A 20,766-nucleotide genomic window follows, 5' to 3' on the forward strand; every position below is an offset into this window, starting at 1 on the left:
ATATCATATAGCTGTCATAGGAACGATCCGAAAATTGTTGGGAAATAATATGAAACAAATTATAGCTTGAGGGCTTTTAACATATTATCTTATAATATTGGGAATATACATTTTTATATTTTTAAGAATTTCGAATTCAATTTAATAAAATTATTGATTATTTTTTATAACTGCAAGGGTATACAAACTTCGATGTGCCGAAGTTAACTTCCTTTCTTGTTTTTAATGATCTAAATGCCTCTTTCAGCATCCTTTTGAGTCACTTACACTGGTCGGCATAAGTATTTTGACAACACAAAAGTTAAGTATACTCGCAACTTGAACTTGCTTCGTTTAACTTTTGGCATCAATGGAAAGATAATTTAAATGCCGTTTGAATGATGCACTACTTTTATTAACCCATTTAGTACTTATCGAAAATCCGAATTTTTGTTAAAATAAGTATACTTAACTTTTGTTTTGTCAAAATACTTATGCCGACTAGTGTAGACTGTGCAATTCTTAAGTTTTTGCGGTGCAGTCTCCTACTTAATGAAAAAAATCCCTATATTTTAATCACTATATTACTAAAAAGTGTAATAATTTATTTCCAATATGATTTTTAGCACATTAATTTATATTTTTTAATGATCTGAATGCATTTCTCAGCATCCTTTTAAGTCACTTAGACTGTGCAATTCTAAAAATTTTCCTGTGCAGTCTACTGGACACGTATTTAGGAGTATATTTAATTTTATATTGTATATTGCGTACAATTAGTACATTTATGAAGGACAAAATACCTTCTCAAGTCATTAGGAGACATTAAATTCCTTGTAAAATTGTTCAGACAAGTACATCTATGTTCAAAACATTATAATAATAAAAATAGAAATAACCAAGTATTTAAATGTTAAACATGTAACACAAATATTATTATAATGTATTATAATGTATCATAACTGTGTTCAAAACAGTTTTCTTAGCTACAAGTGGAGTGCTGGTGAAACCTGTGGTAAGAAGTTTCGAAAATGCTTGGTTTTCGTTTTGTTTTTATTGTATAAGGTAGTAGTTAGGTAGTAGCATATAAATTTATATAACGTACGATATACATAGTATGTAAAAAAGACATAGCTAGCTTAAATACTTTCACTTGATGCGAATCGATCTGCTTCGCCTTCCCCTCACTGTAGACCGCGACTCTCGTTCCATGGAAATTGCTCTCTGTGCCTGGGAAGGTCCACCCTAATCTCAATGCAGTGTGGTGTGTGTGAGTGTGAGTGTGCTGTGTGTGTCGGTGAGTGTGTGTGACGTGTGGGTGACTGTGTGCGTGGATGGCTGGGCGGATGAGTGCCACCCTAGAAGCCTGCGACTCCGCCGCGCTTGCGATAGTCGGCGTTCGCATAGATGGCCGTGGCGTTCCTCGAGATGGCCGTGACCACGGATGCCTTGAGCCCGGAAACGGGCTTCAGGGTGTGGCCACGCTTGGCCAGCAGTTGCAGCACCGCCTCCGGAAAGCGACCCTCCTCGTACTCGAGGACGTCGGGCAGCAGCTGGTGGTAGAAGCGCGGCGCATCGATCGCCCGGCGCAGGTCCTGGCCGAACCACAGCACGTTGGCGGCCACCTCCACCACGGCCGGAATGATCCTGCTGCCTCCGGCTGCCCCGATGACCAGGCGGATGTCGCCCGCCTTGTCCGCCAGCAGCACCGGCGACTGCGAGGACATGGCCCGCTTGTGGGGCTCAATCTTATTGACCTGCGAGGGGGGCAGTCCGAAGAAGTTGTTCTCCACCGAGAAGTCGTTCATTCCGTTGTTCAGCACAATGCCCGTGCGGGATCCAATGAGTCCGGAGCCGAAGCTGAGGGGGGTTGAAAGAAGGGGTACTTTAAAATAGATCCCAGGTATCGATATTAGGAGAATCTTAAAAGGGCCTTTTTAAATTAATCCAGTCACATAAAAAATGCCATAAGACCTTAAGTATCTACATTAGGGCGGGTCGATATGCTTAAACTGAAAAAAGTGATAAGTCCTATGGAAAATCGGCAAAAAAGGGAGATTCAGTAATATATCTTTGACAACTACTGTGATAATTTTGCCAAAAAAAAGTATTTTTCTTTCCAAGTTTGTTTGGCAATATTGCTTTACGATTATTAAGATCCCAATTCGATCCGCCCTAAACAACATATTTTCAGAAAACGATTAATATAATATGTACAATATATAATTTTTTTAAATATATGAGAAGGTTTTCTTATGATGTTGCTATTTCGGAGCTTTATTTAAATAGTACTACTTGTAATACCAAACCAACTGAAATCACTTCTTTGGGACCATTTAAAATCCAACAAAACTTTCTTAAACGGGAATCAACCTTTTCTTTATCTAAACAACTTAGTTCCAATAACTTCTCTAGTTCGATTTACTCACTACTGATTAATTGAGCTGGTCACGGACACGGCATCTCCGTTGGGGGCCAGGACAACCAGGTTGGAGGTGCCATAGGGATCATCCTGGGGGGCAGAGTTGGCACCGTACGCCTGGGGATCGGGCAGGACATGGGAGTCGTTGATCTTGGCCCGGTTCTGCTGCCCGAAGTCCACGCTGTTGAGCCGGCTGACCAGCTCTCGAGCGTCGATGAAGTGCACGTCGCCCAACTCCGAGCGCTGGGCGAAGGCGAACTTCATGGCCTCGGCGAACCTGTGGATGGTGCGAGCCCTCAGCTCCTCGGTGGCCAGATCCTGTTTGGTGAAGTTGTAGCCCTGCAGGATGCTCAAGGCGTGGGCCACCAGCGAGCCCGAACTGACCGGCGGAATCACATACAGCGTGTCCTCGCCCAGCTGCATGGTGATCGAGTTGACCACGTCGGCCTCGTAGGTCTCCAGGTCGTCGGGTATAATAATACTGCCTACGTCCTTCAGATCCTCAGCCAGCAACTTGGCCACCGTTCCGTTGTACAGGTCCATGGGTCCGTTTTCGGCAAGGGTCTTGTATGTCTTGCAGAGATTCTTTGGCGGCTTCACCACCGTTCCGGCGGCATGGGGATTTCCCGTCTCTCCGTTCCGATAAGTCCTGAGGGAGGATATTACAGGTAAGCAAGGCAGTTAAAGCACAAACAATTTTATGTGAAATATTCCGAAGTGGATAGTAACTTAACAGTTAGAGAAGGTCAAAGGTCAAGAATGCCTTTAAATCAGTACTGTGAAAAGCATTGCATACTTCTAGACGCTCTTAAAAATGATTTAAAATCGCTATCGCTATTTTTTAACTTTCAACACATTTTTGAGAATTACTAGGAAAATACGTTTATATATTAAATACGAGTAAATACTAAAATTCCTGCGAGTCCATACTAGCCGATCGAAGGAATTTTCGTTTAGTTACTCACTGGTACTGCTCGTGCTCCTTGATGAGCGGCCATGAGTATTTGAGAGCCCGTTCCATGTGCTGCGACACGTGGTACCCCTTCTCGCAGAGCTCCAGCGACGGAGCCACCAGATCCGCCCACGGAAGTCGTCCGAACTTCTGGTGGGCCACATGGTAGCCCATCGCCTCGCCGGGCACAGCGATGCTCAGCGGCCCCCTGTTGGACGCCTCCGGCTCGTTCGCGAACATTTCCTCGGTGGCATCGTAGGGAGCCACTTCGCGGGCATCGATGGCGATGGCCAGCTGCTCCTTCCGGTCGTAAACGTTCATCAGGTGCCCGCCGCCGAGGCCCATGCTCTGCAGGGTCAGCAGGCCGTTGCAGAGGAGGGCGGCGATCGCGGCGTCCACCGCGCTGCCGTTCTTCTGCAGGATGCCGCTGCAGGGAAGAGGTCAAAGGTCAGTACAAGCTATTAAAGTATGAAGGACAGTCGCTTTGCAAGGATTGGAAACGACTTCAAAGTGGCGTATCTCATAGGTTTCAGGATTCTCTAAGATTTGTGATATTATGTATTTCTTATTTTATGGCTACCTTGCTGAAAGGTGGCCCAAAAAATGAACTTCATAAGGCCATTGACTAATTTAGTTTTCATCATCGAGTTTGCTGACTTAAATATAATACATCTGACTCAAACTAAGTTTTCGGTTGATATAAAATACCTATGAGGACACTTCTAAAGACTCTATGGACGTGGTTTTAGTAAAGGATTGCCTTTTTTAGGAATACCTTTCCAAACTACTCTCCAGTTACCGATTTATATGATTTTAAGGGAATAAGTAAGGCATAAATACAGGATATATTATATAAAATTTTTTACTTGTTAAAGTAAAGACTGATTTTTTTAATTCTTATACTTTTAGTCCCTCTTAATTTGAACTCTATTTAATGAAAAAAAACGACTGTGTAAAAGCATTGCTAAATGGATTTCTTTTCTTTTCAGCCCACAATTTGGCTAAATACATGAAAAATACTCAGGACGAACTGAAAGTCCTCACCTTCCGATCTTGCTGCACTCGAGGTTGTCGGAGCTCACCGCTCCGTGCTGGTAGACCCCGAGCTCCGACTCGTAGTGCTCGCTGGTGTCGATCCTGATCTGGTCCGCCAGCCAGGCGGGCGGCGCCGCCGTGGTGGCCGACGTGGAGGCGGCCACATTGGGCAGGGCGTCCTCCGCCGGCGTGCTGGCCGTTCTCCCGGAGGCCAGATTCAGGTTGCCAATGCTCTCCGTGGCCGCGTCCGCATCCGCTCCCTCGGGTGGCTGCTCATCTGTCAAATGAAATGGTTTAAGTGTGGGGCTGGGATTGCTTTCTGTTCTGCTGGCTGTTGTTGTTGGTGGTGGTGTTGTACTTGTTGTTGTTGTTGTGGTGGTGGAGGTGGTGGTGCTAGTATTGGTTGCAATTGCCGGTGGTGCTACTGCTGCTGCTGTTGCCGGCGGTGCTGGGCTACTTGCAGCATCTGTTGCTGTTGCAATGGCAAGTGCAATTTCTGTTGCTGTTGCTGCTGCTGTCAGGGTTGCCTCTGTGGTTGTTGTTGTGGTCGTCGTCGTGGTTGTTGTGCTGTTTCTATTCGATTTTGGCCAGTCTTCGTTGTTGTAGTTGTTTAGTGAGTTAGGGTGTAAAGTTTTTGGTTGGGGTTTTGTTCATGTGAATACTTTTGGTGCCACAATAGAAGAAATTATTTGAACTAGATTAAATGCCAGGTGCTTGGTTAAGATGGATCGAAGAAGCATGCAGAAGAGAAGCGATTTCGTTTTTTCTAGGGTATGAGACTAATTCGGTCCGAGGTCCAAGAGTCTGTCTGTTGGTACACTTATAGTAAACATATTTACAACATATTTTCTGATCGAGTTGCGTATTAGTTTGCAGTGGGTGAGTGAATTGTTAGCTGGATGTGGTTGGCCGAATTCCTTGCCCGACTCCCATACTCACCACTGAAGCACAGGCTGATGATCACGTAGCTGATCAGGGCGATGCCGATGAAGCAGATCAGCACGATGGTCAGCTTCTTCATCCAGGCCAGGACCTTGACACGCCTGCGGGGAGAAGAATATTACAATATTAATGAAGGAATTAATAACGAGTCATAAATGTGCATAAAAGTATGCTTCGAAGTTTTTTATTGCCTACTTCTAGACACTTATTAATTTATGTCAAGCCCTAGCGAATCTTGTTCGATTTTGAAGTGTCTAAAAGTATGCAACAACATATTTCAAGCTCAGAAATACAATAAATTCCTTCAGAGAGAAATTACTCACTCCAAACTTTTAGAAAGAACAAATTAATCTTTAGAGAGATTTCAAAACCTTAGAGTTTTGTGTGGCACCCCCATAAATGCATTTTGAAATGTTGTATTGCATACTTCTAGACACTTTTTTAAAGGATTTCAAACCCCTAGTTAAACTTTTTCTATTACTGATATATTGTTGTAGCTGTGACAATTTATAAGGACTTCCTATAAATAAAGGATAAGTAACCAGCACCACTCCAGAGAGAGGTTTATTAAATGCGATTTCCATGTGAACAGACCACAAAATCCCCAAGGACACTTGTAACCTTAATGCCACAGTTAATGCCCCTTTTTATGCTCACATCTGTTCGCGACGCGCCTCCTCGGCGGCAGCAGTGTCCTGCATGAGTTCGCCCCCATTCTTCTCCTCGTCGGAGTCCAGTCCCCCGGCGGACTTCAGTGGAATCTTGTTCATGGCATCCTCGCTGTGGTGCACCATTTTGTGGGCATCCGCTGCTGCTGCTCCTCCTGGTCCTGTGCTCGCTGGTCCCGGTGTGATTGTGATGGAGCTGAAGTTGGAGAAAAGCGAAATCAAGGTGTCAACAGAAGCAACAGTTTAGTATCCTCGGCGCTCAGAAATGTGCAACAGTTTTCGCCAGCAGGCTTCAGCACCAACTGAAACGGCAAATGGAAGCGCCCAAAGCACCGACAGAATCAAGCGATTCTCAGTCATCGACAAACGGCAACGACAACTACAGAGGAGCCTCCACAAGTCGAACTCTAAAGGCTTCAAAGAAACTTTGTATCTTTAAAACCATTGTTTGGTAAGGAATATCTTAATAAAATCTAGAGATGTATTGTAATATTTCTTGCCTTGTGGGGGCTATTACAAAATATTTTGAGTCAGAAGACAAACACATTGAATGATACATTTCTAACTCCATAAGGTATATATTTTTGACCACCTTCAAGCAAAACTATTTTTTTTTTCAGTTTTAAATCTATCAAAATAAAAAACTTTCTCAGAAGTCTTATTTCTATTGCATTTGTTTTTATATCTGGAGTGGAAAATGTTGGAAACAACGTTGTAGCTTCAGTATTCTTAATAATACCATGAGGTTACAAAATCTAATAGTCTATATCAGATAACAATTTTATAGCTTAAAGAATTTTTATTTCTAAAATGATATAAGGTCTTATTGGATATAAGTACGCTATTAAGTTTTGAAAGATATAACAGGATAGGATCAAACCCTCACTGAAATCCCCTGGTTGTCTCTGGGAAGCTCCACTGTTCCAACTCAAACAACAACTATATCGCTGTCGTCATCGCCAACTTTGATGGCAGGATGTGGTTTGTGTGCTCGGCTACCCAATACCACCCACCGCCCACCGCCCTCCGCCCCCGTGCTGCTTGGGTGGGCGTGCCCCGTTTAAAAATGGGTCAGACAAGCGTCGACAGCGACGCGGGCGGCGGCAGTGGGAAATGCACTTTCCTCAATCGAGCGAGTGGATTTCTTTTGTTGTTCCGACCATAACCATAATTGAATGTTGTGATTGTGAGCTCGCGTGGCGGGATTTGGTGGGCGGAAGTGGGTGGTGTTGGCCGGCGGTGGCCCAAAGTCATTGCTCGCGGGAATTGGGTTAATTGCTGGCAGCAAAAAAACAGAAATAATGCAAGAAACATCGGACAGAGCAGCACCTTTGCACCCGGTCCTGACCTGGGCTACATTGGTAATTGTTGACGTCGCCACTCGCACTTGCAACTCGCGATGCCCCCAAGCCCCCCTTGAACCCACCCATGCAACCCCCTCGCACTGATGACGACACATGCTTAAGAGGGAAAGCCCCTCGTAAAACAGGGTGCCCCAAAAGGGGGCACTCAAATGCAGGCACTAAGTTAGTCAAGCTGGTTTGCAACTCAAACTTTTTGAGGGCTAAAATTTTATTACGGGCCATTCGCCTTAAGAAAATGCCATCTACCACACATTAACAACAATAATTTTCAACATTTAAATTGATCATTAAAGAATGTCAAAACAATAATAGATACTAAGGATTTTAAAACAACAAGAACATTTTTTCTAAGAATCTGAATATTTTTTTTGTTAAAATAAAATGCTATCTACCACACATTTCAAAATTATATTCTTATAAACTTTGCATTTTAAATAAAAAATATAGTTAAAAAAATATAGATATGTTGCATTAAAATAGGCACATCACAATGAGAACATTTTTTCTAAGAATTTGAAGAATCTTTAAGTGTATGACCCTTTTTAGTGGGCACTTTTAATGATCCCCACTTTTTTCTGGTTAATAATACTTTGCTGCCGATTTGCGCGGACTGGGCAGGCCGGCGTTCGCGCTATTTTGGGTCAACTGCATTTAATTTCGTTTCGTTTTCGTTAAATGGTCGGTGGGCCGAAAGAACAAACCACAATTATGAGGCATTCGGAATGCAATCGGGGTTTACGATCCACTTGTTCCCCGCTGCGCCCACGAAAAATGGCACATGGCACCAAAATAGAGTTGCGATGCCATGACGATAGCTCGTTAAGTACCCGCAAATATTTCCTTTTCTCCGCCACTTTTATTGATTGCTGTTTCGCAGGAAGCGAACGACAGGTGGCGTGTTGGTAGTGGCCGTTGGGTAGGGATAATTACTCAATTGCAACTAAGTTTTGTAAGCGGTTCGTGGAAAGCTATCACATAATTCCTTTCATTTTGTAACTAACCATTCTATTTAACATATTTTGACATTTTTAAGTAATGATTATTGTTGTCGTTGTTGTTTGTGTTCTCTTGCATGAATATTATATTATTTATAATACTTAATTACACATTCCCCTTTCTTCAATTGAATTTCTATCCACTTACCAACCAAATATTTGTTAATTTTGGCGCATGCGCAGCGCCCTCAAGCCAAATTAGCAGCCGTCCAAATATTTACAATTGGTATTGTCTATCATTATTCCTACGTGGAAAGACTGGTGTATGAGCAATAATTTCGAAATGCCGAAGTGAAGATGGAAAACTTGATGGTTTCGCCGGGTGGGCAAGTGCTAATATGGGAAGTGACCGACAAGCAATATCGATGAAAAGCACACCCATGCCCAAATACGTGGGTACATATGTTTTAAATTTGTAAGTATACATTATATTAATTACCCATTATATTTACAAGGCGAAGGAATGCTAAGATAATTGCCTGGCCTTCATCTTTGCCCGACTTCTTATCGAATAATGAAAATTCCGAGGCATCAAACAGAATAAATAAAATGTATCAAGTAGGAAAAAAAAGTGTGGATCGGCTAGTACAAATTATGATACAACGCATAGTTTCGAAACTTTTGAACGGCACAACAGCAGAATAAAAGGAAACTAAACATCACTTTCCCCAAAACAACATTTCTGAAGTATTCAATCCAGAGGCAATACCTTTTGGATCTTGATTAAACATATTTCGAGTACGTTTCCCGCAGAAACACTGGATAATTGTTTGTTTTCAAGGGGACAAGGGCATGTGGCCATAGATCACGGTTGATCGGGCGTATCCAAGCCCAATCAAACGGCGACACAAGTCCAATTTGCATTTCGGATGCCAGGCGAATCGTTTCGGTGGTTAATTAAATCAACAACTTCACCAAACCAAAACAATTAAAATGCACGAAGAACGGCGCAAATAAATCAAAACTCCTAGGGCCGTGGGCCCATCTGTACATACATAAATATTAGTGGGCATAATTTTAAGCCGGGTGACAAACGCCTTAGTGACTCACTAAAAAACTCTCAAATTATAGTGCATAAAAATTGTTATGTCCAAAGGCGCAACATTTTCTTTTTTGCAGCCGCCGACCCCAAGCTGACCCCATTCCCAGCTTTACGAGGAGTCGGCTCTATTTTTACTCAGTTTTGTTCACTTCTGCTCGAAAAACATCTTTCGAAATCGAATGGGCAGTGAAAATATGAAAATATTTGAATGATTGTTTGCCTGGATGCCACAAAGCGAATTTCAGAAATCTAGAACAACCAGAAATTTACGAGATCGTAAAGAGACTAACCATATCAAAGTCAATTAAACAAAGCGTTGTTAATGTTCTGTTTTAAGGAAAATAGCTTGATTAAGCTTAAAAAATATTCCTAAGTCTATATACTAAACATTTTGGGATACAAAATGTATTGATGTTAATACATTTCAAAGTCCGCAAGAAAAAGTATGTAACTAGTTCTCAAATAAGTAAATAATGTTGGGTTCTTGTTAATTAAATAATCTTATTAGTTGTGTTCTGTTTTAAATTAAGTACCTTTGATAAAACTCAAATAAATGTTTAAGCTTTAAGCGTTGAATACACTTTAAAATCTTCAAAACCAAGAATTTAAATTGTTCTCAAAAAAGTAAAGTGAAGTCTTATTAATTAAATACTCTTATTACTCCCAGCCATTACTACAAGGCAAGTTTGTTTAGAAATTATTCCCAGGCGTCGGGTTAGGCTTTAAACCAAATAACGTTGATGAAACTCTAAAATAATATTTCTAAGCTCATTCTAATCTTTTTGAGATACAATTGATCGATCTTATTAATAAAAGAATGTTATTTTTCTAGCCCTATCTGAAACACTAGTTCCCTTATTGCGGGTTAGACTACAGATGCCCTAAAGACCGGTTGCAAACCCATATATTTGTATGTCATGGTACACACTTGAATTTGCCCTTCTAGCCCTTCCAGCACAAAGATAACCGATTCAGTCGTCGCCAGGGCAATATTCTCAGTCCTCCGCCGCAGAGCGAGACGAGGTAATGGCCAGGAGGCAGGGGCCTCCCATAGAACAGACGTCTAGAACAAAGATCCGTCGTTGTGGGGCTCCTCTGCGGATTTTGACACATTTCGCGTTTTCCAATCCGAATTGGTGACAGTGCAAATTGATCCCGCCCAAAGTTCAGGGCCGCTGCCGGCGGACGAGTAGCGCAGTCCGAATGCGGGTGCACATATACTGTGCATGGCGTGGTGGCCGGGCAGAGTGCTCCGGGCGTTGTGGATAGACACCCAGATCCAGATACTAGCTGGCCCGGCCTTTCTTCGGCGCCCCGTCCCACCGCGCCCCATCCCAGCTGCTCCGTTGATTAAGTTGTCAGCAATCAGCGAGGGGCTCCGAAACGAGACGGCGTTTAGCGTCGATTACTGTTAGACTAAGTGGCCCGATCCCAGATCTGTTGAGCCAACAATTGAGCGGTCTCCGGGGAATCAGCTTGATAAAAAGGAACCGAAACAAGCCAAGAGTCGGGCCGAACAAACACCGCCACCCGAAAGGGTGCCGGCGAGTTCATGCGGGATCAGGAGATAACCCCAAGACAAAGGGACCTGGGCCCCACTCCACTCCACTGCACCTATCTCGGCTCTCTATTCTGGCTTTCGCTGATCCCCGCAGCTAGGGTCAGGGTTTTGTAACCCAATGAGAAGATTGGGGGCTTAACGAGTGCCAAAAATAGACTCTCGTGGAACTTCAAACTGAGCCCATTGCAGGCAAAGCACTCACATGTTGAGGTACTTGCGCGATTCGCTGGAAACATAATATTTTTGCAGCTGCTTCCGAGTGGATGAAGATAGTTGTGAAACACAGTGATCACTTGAGAAGGCGATAAAATAGCGTAAGAAGTTCCATTTCCTATCTGACTTCCTCCGACTATTTTCTTCGCTTTCATATCGTTCATTGTTTTACGAATTCCCCATGGCATCACTCATGGGCAAACCCACGTTTCAGTAGAAAGAAACACCATAGTTGGGAAAATATTTCAGAATTTCTGCTCGATAAATCGTAATAATTTTAAAAATATACTCGGTGTATAAAAAAATTCTAAACCCTTGCGGATTGGGATGTTTTTTAATTAATCCCCCATTACATCCGGTTTCCTATAAATTTGCTATCAGTATTTAAAAAAAGGTTTTTTCAGAGCTTACCAGTTATAAAAACAAAGATTTGGTATTTTGAAAAATAATATATTTTACAGAAATTTAAATTATTTCAATAAGTTTTTTCGGTTTCCTATAAACAAGCAAGTTAATTTGCTATCAGTACTCCTAGAATGACTCAAAGGCTCAGAGCATATTGGTATAAAAAACCAACGTTTGGCAGTTTAAAAAAATTCTGTTTTATACAAAAACCTTAACAATGCAATTGGAAAAATTTCAAAAAATAAAATCATTTTCTGCTTGCTTTTAAAAACATTATTATAGTAAGCCTTACATAAATGTGATAAATGGAAAATCGAGTTCTGCCCTTTCTTCAATCGATTCCTAGTTGCAAATGCCACTCCTCGATTGAGTTGTGGAGTCGATTCCATTTCGGATGCCCAGATTCTAGTCTTGGCATTTCGGGAATCTGACAAATGATTACCCGTTCCCAGGTTTTCGAATGGCGGCCCACATACACCCACTTCTATGTGCAAACTCCAACGACCTTCGGCAGAGACAGCAACAAGAGTGCATCTCAACAAGTGTTTGCCCTTCTTTTTTTGGGAAATATTATAATTTTTTGGCGCACTTGGCGGCATTTGCGGCGTCTGGCATTTATTTGGTTTTCATTCTTCGGCGACGCCTTTGTTTCGCCGCTACTTCTCGGTTATTTATAAATATAATAATTGCAAAATGAAACGGAAAGACACGCCGTGTTTTTGGCCCTAGACTTGGACTTGGACTTGTTGCTGCCAACGTATTTTTTACATATACATTCGTATCTTTTTTATATTTTTTCCGCTCTCTGTGGTGGACAGTTTTTTCAGGTGGGCGAACCTGGTGAGTGCCGGCCCAGCATTAAACAAAAAGAAAAAACGTGCAACAAAAATAAAACACACTTTGGTTTTGCGATCCTGATACGCACACGCAGCACAACAACAAAAAACGAAAGGAATTAAAATTATGTTCTTGTCACCTTTTTGGAATTATTCAAATCGTGCGATTTCCCCGAAAACGCGCGCGTTTTTTGCAGTTCACTAAAAATTGCGCAGCTCGGTGAAGATTCTTCGCGTGGGATCTACGAGAATATATATCGCTGCTATATATAACTGTGGAGGAATTCTATAATTTTGAATTATATTTTTAACTCTTTTTAGCAGTTTTTTAGTCGCGTGTTGCGTCTGCGACGTCGTCTGCGTCTGTTGGTCAACTGAATTAAGAACGGCCGCCGACGATGACGATGACGCCGGCGCTGCGGCAGCGCTCGCGGCGGCGTCGGCAGAGCGGGGGCTGGCCATCTAGCTAGTTTCCCGCCCACTTTTGCGGTTTTCGAAGTGAGAAATATTGCGTTTTCAACTTTCAGTAGCCGAACTCCTCATAATGTTGCCACAGAACGTTATCTAGGGCTGTTGAGGGTAAATCAATGCGCCCAAAACATGGAAGGACGTCAAAAACTGTTAAACGTTTTACAACCTAATGAATTAAGTTCTAGGCAAAGTACAATAGAGCTGGTAAACTTTATTAAAAGTTGAAATTTTTTATTTTTTTGTTTCATGGATATAAACACTTTATACGTTGCATTTAATACACACCCATAGAAATAAGAAATAAAATAAATAATATTAAAAAATAACACCATTTTAACGTGATGTTTTTTAATTTTAGAAATAACATTTGCTTTTATTATTTTATTAAAGAATAATCCCAAGCATTTTTTAAGTGCTTTGTTTTCAAAATACAAAGAAATAGACAAATCTGCGAAGTTTGGTTACATTTTAAAAGGAATAGTGCAAGCAAACATCTGCAAACATCAACCAACAATATATATATGTAATACTTTAACCAAACAGAAAAACATAATGTACAAAGCAAAAAGAAAATGGCACATGTTGTTTAAAAATATATTTATATCAACATTTTTTCAAAATTAAAATATTAAATATTATTTTCAAATAGTTTACGCCATTAAAGGCAATATTTAATTTTTCAACTATACTTGTCAAATTAAATATTTTTAAAATCCAAGTAAATAAAAACTGCAATAAATTTTATTCCATATCAAAAAATATGTAATTTGAATATGAAATCCTTGGATTTACCACGTTTTGTATTTGTTTTAATATTTACAATTTATTTTGTATTGACATGGATAATATCTACTGGATACATCCCCTTGCAAAGTATCTAGCCCTATTTCCAAAAGATGTTCGCATCTCTGACTGCGCCGGCTTCTCGTCTAGCCAAGTGGGCAGCGGAATTGCGTCGCTGCCGCTGCGCAGCTGCTGCTATTGTTTTTTTTTTGCTACTATATTTTACTTTTTGTTGCTCCGCGCTGCAGTGCAAATTGTTGCTGGCGGTGCGGAAATCACAAAAAATTAGACGACCCCGGTGGACACACAGCTCCCGTGATTGCCATCATTCTGGATGCTAGTTTCGCGAGCTCGGGCTGGCTTGGTTGTCTTTGGCTTGTTCCACCCCCGTTCCAGTGGGTCCCGGGGGGCGTGGCCACCACCCACCCGCCGGCGAGCCATTAAGAGCAATTTGTTGACAGTGACACACAAAAATGGTCACACAAAGCGACGCGAGGCGACTAAACAGGCTCAGCCAAACAAACAAAGCGAAACCAACCGAACCAACGGAGAAAATCAGAAAAAAATAGAAATGATAACATGGAGGGAAAATCCGAAATGTGAGACAATTCAGTGACATCATCAAACCACTTTAATTGCAACCGCCTCGAAGGTGGGGAAAGTGAGTCGGGACGAAGGATGTTGCCTCAGAATGATATATTTATGCCCATGGCAACTTTGATTTGTTTCCTGTTATCGAGAAAGCACCCCATCTGTTGCTCTTTGACTCTTCAGAATATCTGACTCCTTTAGTATCTTCGGATGCTCGCCTTTGAAAATCATTGGATTTGGCAGCTCTTTGTGGTGAAACAGGTGAAGTTTAATAATAGTTAGCTAGCTGGCTTCGCAGTACAGCAGAGGGTGAAAATATAGCATTGAAAATAACGATATGAGTGTTCTTTATTTTATTATATACAAAAAATTACTGAAGAAAAGGCCTAGTTATTGTACACTTTATAATAACTAAGCAAAGTTACGGTCAAAATTTAAAAAAAATTGTAAATCAAAGAATCAACTCAGAGGTCAATATAGTTCATCCAATGAATCCTAGATTTACAGAATATTCTCCTTATAATACAGTGTAGATCATGCTTATTTTCCAATTAAACCACTAATGAACCAAGGAACTTTAAATCATTAATGCAAAATTCTGAATCTGTTGAGACCAAACTGTTGAGCTCAAGTATATTTATTTATACCTTTACTGTCTTCTTTTTTCTATATATATTCAAATATCTTATTCATCATATTTCAGGCTCTGTAGTCCTTGAGTTTTTTTTTAATTCAAAAAAAAATACTTTTTTTTATTAACACATAAATAAGAGTCAGAAATAATATTCTTAGTAAGTTTTATAGCAAAAAATAATGATTATTTTTGAGGAATATTGAAAATCTCAAACCAAGGTAATCACTATGGTATTTTTACTTTCTTCGTACATCGATCCTAAGTGGGTGGTCTACTGATAAAAAAAAATATGCTTCCAATATTTTCAGATATATTTCCATTCATGTTTTCAGATATATTTCTATACATCTATTACCAATTTGCCTAGCTATCGACTTGACCGCGTCCGTGCCAGATTGTTTCGCTGTGCGTGCTGAAGTGGTCATCGTTTGACCATCGTCTCCACACATCCGCCGGCCTGTGCGCGCTGTTTTATTGTATTTTTCATTTTCCATGCGCTTTTCCGATGCGTGTCTTTGTGGGGGCACGCAGATTTCCGCTGCAGCTTGACATTTGCCGTTGTCTGTCTGTGATAAGCGCTGCGCAGCGGACAAAAGGCAGCGCCGAGCGCCAAACGCCGAAGGAGGATGGTGATCATGGAAGCATGTCAATTGCACAAAGATACAGATACAGAGATGCTGACTATATTTATTTTGCATGCGCGCTGTCGTGCTGCCATGGCGTGCAATTTGCCACAGCGGCCGTGCTGGACTGTGTGCCACATAGAGGCTGGATCCAGGGACTAATCAAAGGCAGCAGACGCCGAGCGACAGACGAAAAGAGCGCACGGAAAGAGTCCGAATGTGTGTCAAGAAATTTCACAAATTATCAGCGGCACAGCGCAGTTTGGGTACACTTCGTAGGAACTAATCTATGCGTTCCAGGGAAGGCTAAAAGTTCAAAGTGAGCGACGCCCAGAAGAGTGTTTAACATATATATTTTATAGTTTTTTTTCAATTCGATCCCACCTCACAAATAAAAAATAGATATGTTTTAGCCATGCCACGCCGATTTTCTCCAAGTGCATGGTGCACAGGGAGGGGGCCTCACTGTACCTGGAAAGCACGCTTGGGGGCGGAGTGGGCGGCGACGCATCGATCCACATGACAATGGGCTAATTGCAGGGAATCCATCACGAGGCATCGTCCCACTGTTTCGACAAAATAAAACTCAACACTTGACCCTGCTTTATCTGCCCTTTTAGGTTGTTTTTATTTTTCCGTGCCCCTCCACAGCGATTTGCATACTAAATCACAGCTACTGTAAACACAAGTTTGCGTGGGCATCTATTCGAAAAAGATTGAAAATGTGCTGGAAGTCAAAATTTGTAGTCATGGAGTACGGATCTGTAAAGCTAAACATAAATATTTGAACAAAGTCCATGGTTTTGACACTTGCGATTGTAATTTGTCAATGTTAGAATGGGTTTACCCACTCTTTCAAGTGTAAAACATGCAGATTAGAAACAATGAACTAAATAAATGCTGATATTTAAAAACTGAAAGGTAATATGCGCCGTAATAACTGCTTGTACAAAGGGAAAATAAATTAAGAAGCCTTGGCCTGTGGCTTCTGTTTTATATTTTTTAAAATTAAGGAGACAGTCCCCAGCTATTTAAAAAGAGCCCCGACTGGAATGCGGGGGTTTCCCCGCATATGCACACACATCATCTCTGCAACCACGATCCCCAGCAAAGCTGCCCATCAATGGCCACGGGCCCAACCCAAATGAAATAAATGGCTTTTCTCGTTGCTTTTTAGGTGCGAATGCAGAGGGAAAATACACATCCATCACTTGCAATTCCAATTTTTTATTTTCGGTGCGTTGGCTGTTGGCTGTTGGCTGTTGGCGACGCCGACGCGGTGACGTCACAAATTTATTTAACCAGCTAACCTTGGCCCGATCTGCCCCCTCACTCGCACTCGAGAAGGGGGCGTGGAAATCGAGATTTATTTTTTGCATATCCAGTGGTTACACTCCAAGAAATATTTGGCTATGATTAAAAAAATATGTTAGGCTCCTTCGCTTTTCTTAAAAATTGTAGAAGTCAGCTATGTGTTCTTATATACATTTTTTGTTATTAGTTAGATTACTGATTTTATGAAATTTATCAATTCAAAATCAATAAAGAAACCAAAAAGTGAATGATATCTATATTTCACGTGCTCGCATTAATTCATTGTGGTTAACTTTGAAAGCCAAATATTTGGTTTAAAAAACCCAACGTAGTTCCTTAAATTTTTGCGAGTGCATATCTGAACTTGTCACTTGTCAGTTCTTGGATTTGTGAATTGGGCAACAACTTGATTGGCACTACCTATTAATCCCCCGCGCCTGGGAAAGAGGAAAATTTGGGCTGGGGGCTCTTGGCGGGCTCATTAAGTGGTCGTGGAAATGCTCTCCCAGTACCAGATACTCCGTGCTTTTGTTTTCTTTTTCGGGTTTTGTATCTTCAAGTGCTCCACATTCTGTAGCGCTTTCATGTGGCTTGCCACGCCCCCCGCTCCGCCAGCGCCGCCCGGAATCATCCTGAAAAACTATTTTCGGTCCGTCTGACACACATCGATGGGCAGGAAAAGCGGAAAAAGTGGGAAACGAGCGGAGTGAGCAATTGTTTACATTGCGCTTCTTGTGAGCTACTTTACGGCCCAGCGTGTGACCCCGCCCCCCAGATTTCCACCGATTTCCCGCCATCCTTTCTCCATCCCCCGTCCATCGGGGGGGAAGAATACAACACAAAAATTTACTTGTTGGTTTTTCCACGCCCCGCATTTCCTCCATTTTTTTGATGGATTGCTTTGCGGTCCACTGACATCCACGAAACTTAAAGTTTGAACTAACAGCAACAAAAACATCCAAAGGAAGCACTCGTACACACGAAGAAAAGGATGGGCACGTCGGCGGATGGCATGTAAATGTAAACAAAATCAAAACGATTCGGGTTTTTGATTACCTTGAATTCTCTTAAACGTTTTGAAGATACTCAAGTAAACATTTCGTTTGGGTAACCTTTGGAAACCAGACAAAATTTTGAAAATCTTTGTTTATGCTATTTATATTTAGTTTGTGGAACTTCTCTTTAGTGAAAACAAAACATAAGAACCTTGAAATACTGTAGTTCGTAAAAATAATAAAGGTTAACTCGGTATTTCAAGCCAGAAAGAACGAATTATTGAATCTAGTTATGCATTTAAATATAAAAAATTAAACTAAAATGAATTTAAAAAAATAACTGTGTTAAATAAAGTCGCATAATTCATTTTCCTAATTATGAATCTAGTTATGCATTTAAATATAAAAAATTAAACGAAAATGAATTAATAAAAAATAACTATGTTAAATAAAGTCGCATAATTCATTTCATCCATTTGATTTTCCTAGTTATGAATCTAGTTATGCATTTAAATATAAAAAATTAAACTAAAATGAATTAATAAAAAATAACTAAGTTAAATAAAGTCGCATAATTCATTTAATCCATTTGATCTTTCCACTTATATAGAAACTTCTGACACTTGTGTAAACGATTTAGCAAAATTCGTATTTAAATACTTTTCCAACACTGGGTTGACCCCGGCTGAACTTACGATTGCAGTGTTGAGAGGTTTGTGGCCGAGGCTCCTACGCCGCATGCCGTGGAATGCATTTTGCAACTTTCGCCGATTTTATTGTGCTCTTTGTGGGATCAGCACCTCCTCGCTAGCTCTTGGATCTCGGATGCCGCCAGCTGGCGATTCAAATCGTTTATGCCGATGCACGCACAGTAAAAAATTTGAAAAAAATATAATGAGAACGACACGGCTGGATTCCCTTAATGAGTTTCGATAGGTGATTGAGTTGAATTGCGATTGTGATTTATTTTAGATGTTGCAGGTTTCAGCTTGCAGGTTTGTGATTGCAGGCTGCTGATTGCTTGCTGCCGCGACTGTGGCAGCGACAATTTCGGTGGCGGCGGCGTTCGCGACGTTCAGTTTCCGACTGAATTCTCACTTTCCGCCGGAGATGCCGTCCGGAGAAGCTGCGGCGGCGACGCCGGCAGAGGCAGAGCCCGGCCCCATTTCCCATTAACATTACCATCGCCATTACCATTCCATGCCACCTCATAGCTACGGCCGCAGCTATATACAGATCCAAATCCAAATCCACCCACGTGGGCCGGCCAATTGTTGCTGCCGTAAGCATAAACATTCGAGCATCCACAGACAGTGCGCGACGGAGCTGTAAGGCTTCCGATACACCTATACTAAATATACTTTTCCGGTTTGAATTTGAAAAAATTATATGGTGTTGTATTAGCTACGAAGGTATTACTATGAAAATCAAATTATGCTAGAACGCGATCTAAAATCAATATTATATTAAATCTACATCATTAAATACCTTCATCCAGAAAAATTGATTGATTTTACAAGTTCGTCACCCTACCCTACAGTGCCCAATTTTGTTTTAATATTTTGTATTTGTAGTTAGGATTAAACATATCTGAAATAAGCTGTCGAGACCTACAGACTTTTCGAATTACTTACGGGACTGTTAAAATGTCCTATTTTTAAAACCCTTACATTTTCGAGCTGCACTGTCCAAACAAGATAAATAACCAAAAAGGAAATGACTGTCGCTGTAGGTGAGCAATGCATTTCATTGTTTTATTTTACCACCAATCGAAAAAAACATCGCCTGGCCTACGCGGCGTATGAGCAACGTGGATAGCCATTAATCAGTTTAATTCAAAGGAAAAAAAGTAAAAATTAGTATTTAAATCTAAGGAAAGTAGGGAGAGTGTCGTAGGTTCTCACATGCACAGCCAAGGATTGCGCACAGCATCAGTCAAAATGAGATACAAATCCATGGCTAATCCACGATCTTGTATCCATTCCGGCAGATAGTTGTCCGGATTCCACGAACAACATGTGTTTTTAGTTTGCGGGAATGTCTGCGGTGGCACGAATCGCATGAATCACGGCCGGATAAAATATGCCCCATTAAACTGGAGGCAGCGGCCGGCGAAAGTGAAATGTTCCGAGATGGATATATGGTATAGACTGAGACATAGATTGTGCGGACCGACAAGATACAATGGCGAAAAGTAGGGTTTATGGGCTGGACAGCAAGGAGCGTAGTTGGAATTCCTGCTATTGCGAGAGGGGGGTACTCAACTGCATCTTTTTAAAATCAATCCGTTCTGTATTTCCATGTATTTCTTAAATTCCAAAACCACAACTTCAACACTGATCCTTGCTTACATATCCCCACGCCGATTTCCTCTACTCCTCTGGCCAGCGTATAAACAATCCGCCACTTGTTTGTTTACAATCCCCATTCGAAAGGAGGAAAATCCCAAGATCGAAGAACGAAAGCCGAAAACTGAAAACTGAAAATTGAAAAAGAATTGGAAGCGCTATGTGAGATATTCCATCTGGCCGTGTAATAAAGATCGGCGGGGCGGCGGGGCTTACCACAAGAAAGAAAGGAAAATAAACTATGCCGCGCGGGGAGGAGGGAGAAACGAGGGAGTATCTTAAATTTAAAAGAATGTAGCAGGGGGACGGCAAAACGAGCCACTTATGTACTTAGAGCGATGTGAGAAGTGCAGTCGAGAACTCGCAGAAACAGACACACTCGGCCACTTGACATTGATGGGTGAGGATTTTCAGGAGATCCCACAGAGCGCCCGCTTGGAGTGGTGTCACTGGGCCCCGCAGCCAGTCCGCCCCGGAAAACAGCTCGTAGAACGCAGAAAAAGCCGAAGAAGTGACATCAGCCCTGTGAAATTCTTGCTCGTTTCGTGTTCGAGTTTCGTTGGCCAAAAACAACAGCGGCAGCGAATTTTGGC

The 20,766-nt window shown here is 41.6% G+C and overlaps 1 protein-coding gene across 5 annotated transcripts; it reads right to left on the reverse strand.

Annotated features, from left to right (window-relative positions):
* Positions 1–1,014: 1,014 nt before the first annotated feature.
* LOC108033179 (glutathione hydrolase 1 proenzyme) lies at positions 1,015–18,881 on the reverse strand. 5 transcript variants are annotated; one of them, XM_017107419.3, is made up of 8 exons: positions 18,521–18,881; positions 5,988–6,194; positions 5,328–5,431; positions 4,747–4,980; positions 4,398–4,665; positions 3,367–3,780; positions 2,409–3,050; positions 1,015–1,839 (listed from the first exon to the last, which is right to left on the reverse strand). In XM_017107419.3, exons 1-8 carry the CDS (start codon positions 18,577–18,579, stop codon positions 1,338–1,340), a joined length of 2,430 nt encoding a protein of 809 aa, XP_016962908.1. In that variant the 5' UTR covers positions 18,580–18,881; the 3' UTR covers positions 1,015–1,337. The 5 variants fall into 5 exon arrangements, with proteins under 5 accessions (XP_016962908.1, XP_016962910.1, XP_016962907.1 ...); XM_017107421.3 differs by lacking the exon at positions 4,747–4,980; XM_017107418.3 differs by having other exon boundaries at positions 4,398–4,980.
* Between the last annotated feature and the right edge of the window lie 1,885 nt (positions 18,882–20,766).

This window comes from Drosophila biarmipes, chromosome X (assembly GCF_025231255.1).
Source record: "Drosophila biarmipes strain raj3 chromosome X, RU_DBia_V1.1, whole genome shotgun sequence".
In the NCBI taxonomy this organism is placed as follows: domain Eukaryota; kingdom Metazoa; phylum Arthropoda; class Insecta; order Diptera; family Drosophilidae; genus Drosophila; species Drosophila biarmipes.

Bases quoted from the DNA above. Each gene is read 5' to 3' on its own strand.
- LOC108033179 (XM_017107418.3), bottom strand. From the start codon at position 18,579: ATGCATTCCACGGCATGCGGCGTAGGAGCCTCGGCCACAAACCTCTCA. The intron at 6,195-18,520 runs GTAAGTTCAGCC...CTCCAACTTCAG, and splicing joins AACCTCTCAACACTGCAATC to CTCCATCACAATCACACCGG. The intron at 3,781-4,397 runs GTGAGGACTTTC...TCTTCCCTGCAG, and splicing joins GAGTGCAGCAAGATCGGAAG to CGGCATCCTGCAGAAGAACG.